Source organism: Vollenhovia emeryi, unplaced genomic scaffold (genome assembly GCF_000949405.1).
Source record: "Vollenhovia emeryi isolate VEMERY1.0 unplaced genomic scaffold, V.emery_V1.0 DF951908.1, whole genome shotgun sequence".
Taxonomy (NCBI): Eukaryota; Metazoa; Arthropoda; class Insecta; order Hymenoptera; family Formicidae; genus Vollenhovia; species Vollenhovia emeryi.
The window spans coordinates 1-1,045 of NW_011954458.1; the positions used below are offsets into that span (position 1 = coordinate 1).

The 1,045-nt window shown below is 65.2% G+C and overlaps 1 protein-coding gene across 1 annotated transcript; it reads right to left on the bottom strand.

Annotated features, from left to right (window-relative positions):
• Positions 1 to 92: 92 nt before the first annotated feature.
• Positions 93 to 729, bottom strand: LOC105556143 (the record flags this gene model as incomplete). The annotated part of the gene is made up of 1 exon (XM_012003239.1): positions 93 to 729. A coding segment is annotated over exon 1 (637 nt), but the record flags the coding sequence as incomplete, so codon positions are not given.
• Between the last annotated feature and the right edge of the window lie 316 nt (positions 730 to 1,045).

Sequence of the window (1,045 nt, forward strand, 5' to 3'; positions counted from 1 at the left end):
TTGGCGCTTCGACCAATGTCGCACGTTTCCGTTTGCCGGGTCGAGGCGGAGCGCGTACTTAACTCGCCCGATCCGGGTGCGCCAGCGCTTACTGCCGATGGGCACCCGGATCAGGCACCCATCCACAACCACGTCCCGTTCCTCCCGCGGCGTCGTCGGTCTCCAACAAAACGGGTCGCGGGGCATCCGCGGCATCGTCCTCGTCTGCGTAGGCTGAGCCCCTTCGTTGCTCGGTGCGGGCCCGGGGGCGGTGGCGGTCGGCGCCTGGGTCACCCCCGGAGCCCGGGGACGAGCGGTCGGTCGAGCGGCCACCACCTCCGCTGGTTTCGGGGCGGCGATCCCCGCCGCGGAGACGGCACTTCTTCCGGTTGCTGGTGGCTGCAGGAGCCGGAATGTATGGCGCGGGTACACCTCAACCAGCCTGATGGTGGGCCCGGTGGTCGGAGCGGAGGCAGGAGCGGCGTCGGTCGGATGCCCGTCCTCCTCCTCGGAGAGGTGCACCACCGGGATACTCTCCGGTGGTCGTCGCCGTCCCGCTATCCCGCGTCGGATCAAGTCCGGGTTGTTCCGAGTACGGCGGGCCATGGCCTTCCGCCAAAATTTCTCCGCGTCGTTCTGCCTCGCCCTGGAGCCCGGTGGTCGGCTCGGAGTGGCCCCCAATAGTGGTGGTTTGGCGGGCGCTGGCGTTACCCTCGGACGCGTCGGGATTCTCGTCGTCGGATCCGTCATAGCGGAAGCTCGGAGACTAACTAATTTCCCGCGTTCGGCTCGCGAAGTTTTATGGGAAGCGCGCGTGGGTGGAGGGGAGAGGCAGTGCGGCCAACGGTCGGCGACAAAATTCCGGAAGTACGGGTTCCGGAAGTAATCCGGAAACGGTTCTCGTCTCAGCCAATCGCGTCCCGAGTTCGGAACAGTTCGGGAGGCGTTCGGCGGATCGAGTCGAGCTTTTGCGAGTCGTTTTCTACCGCGATCGTCGCAAATTTACCAAAATGCCTTACTATACAGCGGCTATGGTCCGGTATTTTTCGGGAAATACCGGCCTCGG